The 2,500-nt window shown below is 36.7% G+C and overlaps 2 protein-coding genes across 4 annotated transcripts in view; one reads left to right on the plus strand and one right to left on the minus strand.

Moving 5' to 3' along the window:
* LOC134194517 (arf-GAP with GTPase, ANK repeat and PH domain-containing protein 3-like) overlaps positions 1–4 on the plus strand; it is a 15,827-nt gene extending 15,823 nt beyond the window's left edge. For all 3 annotated transcript variants that reach the window (XM_062663457.1, XM_062663454.1, XM_062663456.1), the window contains exon 17: positions 1–4. This exon is cut by the window's left edge and continues 278 nt beyond it. The gene's annotated coding sequence lies outside the window, so the exon portion shown is untranslated.
* A 907-nt stretch (positions 5–911) lies between these two features.
* The window catches only part of LOC134194773 (prefoldin subunit 5-like), a 2,079-nt gene continuing 490 nt past the window's right edge, over positions 912–2,500 (minus strand). The window contains exons 3-6 of the mRNA XM_062663739.1: positions 1,970–2,001; positions 1,824–1,898; positions 1,652–1,757; positions 912–1,156 (exon numbers count right to left, since the gene is read on the minus strand). Of these exons, the coding sequence (XP_062519723.1) occupies positions 1,089–1,156; positions 1,652–1,757; positions 1,824–1,898; positions 1,970–2,001 (281 nt within the window). The 3' untranslated portion in view covers positions 912–1,088. The remainder of the gene's footprint in view (positions 1,157–1,651; positions 1,758–1,823; positions 1,899–1,969; positions 2,002–2,500) is intronic.

A 2,500-nucleotide genomic window follows, 5' to 3' on the forward strand; every position in this document is an offset into this window, starting at 1 on the left:
GTGAGACGGTGTGTGTGTGTGTGTGTGTGTGTGTGTGTGTGTGTGTGTGTGTGTGTGTGTCCTTGTTGCCCCATGCACATGTGCAAGTGGATCAGTTTATTCGTCTGTCTGTCTTTCTTATATCAAAATCAAACTATCATACATTACTGCAAAATCGCAGTTTACCAGTTGTTTGCCTGTCTGTCTGTACATCCTTCTGTCTGTCCATGTCCAGATGTTATTCTGTCTGCCTGTCCAGATGTCCTGTCTGTCCAGATGTCATTCTGTCTGTCTGTCCAGATGTCATTCTGTCTGTCTGTCTGTCCTTCTGTCTGTCTGTCTGTCTGTCCTTCTGCCTGTCTGTCTGTCCAGATGTCATTCTGTCTGTCTAGATGTCATTCTGTCCTTCTGTCTGTCTGTCTGTCCAGATGTCATTCTGTCTGTCAGTCCTTCTATCTGTTTGTCCTGTCCTTTTGTCCTTCTGTCTGTCTGTCCAGATGTCATCTTGTCCTTCTGTCTGTCCATTGACTGTTATTATTTTGCATAAAGTTAGCGCTTGTTATCGGTAGAGTAAGCGTTCAAATAAAACAATCTGTCTATCTGCCATTTTGTCTGTCCTTCTGTCTCTGTCAGTCACCACAGAAATCACCAGATCTTGAAATGTACAGCAAACTCTCAAACAGCCGGTGCTATTGCACGTACCCACAACTAGTGCATTTCTATACAATAGCAGTGCTTGCAAGGGTACTGTATGTCCTCCAAAGATCTCTATGTCTCGTGTGTGTGTGTGTGTGTGTGTGTGTGTGTGTGTGTGTGTGTGTGTGTGTGTGTGTGTGTGTGTGTGTGTGTGTGTGTGTGTGTGTGGTGTGTGAGTGCACACACGCACGGCAACCTTTTGATGGCAGTAATCATTGAAAACAGGAGCGTCTCAATTTCAAACATACACTAAGTACTAACAAAATGCAACATACAATAGATCAGCTGACAAACTCGAAGATATACAGTAATGTACATCAACAGTCATGTATATGTTTTACCAAGTCAGACAGAGATAGAAAGAATATGTTTACCAAACTATCTGTAACAAACACCAGTACAGATGATGTGAATCACGACGACTGTCCTCTCACTTGTGCAGTGAGCTGCTGCATTTTTGATTGCAAAACGGAAAGCACCACTACACACAAAGTACACAATACGATCATCATATTATCAAAATGTAATTTATTAATTAATTAATTTATTGCTTAATTTTATTTACTTATTCATTGAGTTATTTATTTATTTATTTATTGATTAATTTAATAATTAATTTATTTATTTATTTATTCATTAATTTATTTATTTATCTATTTATTAATTAATTGATTTATCCATTTATTCATTTATTTATTTATTAATGTATTTATTTATCTATTTATTTATTTATTGATTTATTTATTAATTTAATAATTAATTAATATATTTATCTATTTATTGATTAATTTAATAATTAATTTATTTATCTATTTATTTATTTATTAATTTATTTATCTATTTATTTATTGATTGATTTATTCATTTATTGATTAATTTAATAATTTAGTTATTTATGAATTAATTTATTAATTTATCTATTTATTTATTTTTCTATTTATTTATTTATTTATTTATTTATTAATTTATTACTCACTGTCTCTCGTTTTCTGTTTCTCTTTCATTGTCGGTTGGATTCCTTCTATTTGCTTAACGAGATAATCAACTTTTCGTTGAAAATACGACTTCGCGTCATCGACACTCTGCAAAACAACATCAATCAGCAACAAGCAGCGACTCAAAATCAATTAACTTATAGCCTCTCTAACCATCTCTGTATAGTATCCAGTGCCAATGTCCAGTAGAACGCGATTAGTCTCAGACAGTCGGCCGGGAACGTAAAGCTATTGATCGATATGAAAACAGCTAGTTGATATGTATGACCATTTTGTGTAATATATAGGAGGTGACATACGGATGAGGTGAGCGGGATGAGTGCCTCTTTTCCTAGACACAGTATAACATCAAATTGTTTATGAATTATCACGATTGTGTTACAGTACACACAATGCTTAACCTATGGCCTGCATTAGGCAGCATATGTGTGTGTGTGTGTGTGTGTGTGTGTGTGTGTGTGTCAGTGTGTGTGTGTGTGTGTGTGTGTGTGTGTGTGTGTGTGTGTGTGTGTCAGTGTGTGTGTGTGTGTGTGTGTGTGTGTGTGTGTGTGTGTGTGTGTCAGTGTGTGTGTGTGTGTGTCAGTGTGTGTGTGTGTGTGTGCGCGCGCGTGTGTTTTGTAAATTTAAGTGACATAAACATTTAGACTCGTGTACCCAGTCCTCTCCTCATGCACCCATATACTCACGGATTTAATTAAATTAATTTATTAATAGCGCAAGGAGAGGACTGGTGTCCGAGTCTACTGCCACAACGCACATGCGCACACACGTCGCACGCGTAGAAACTCGCACAAGCCACGCGCCGTCAACACGTCACATATTTTCTACAC

The sequence above is a fragment of the Corticium candelabrum genome, chromosome 19 (assembly GCF_963422355.1).
Source record: "Corticium candelabrum chromosome 19, ooCorCand1.1, whole genome shotgun sequence".
Taxonomy (NCBI): Eukaryota; Metazoa; Porifera; class Homoscleromorpha; order Homosclerophorida; family Plakinidae; genus Corticium; species Corticium candelabrum.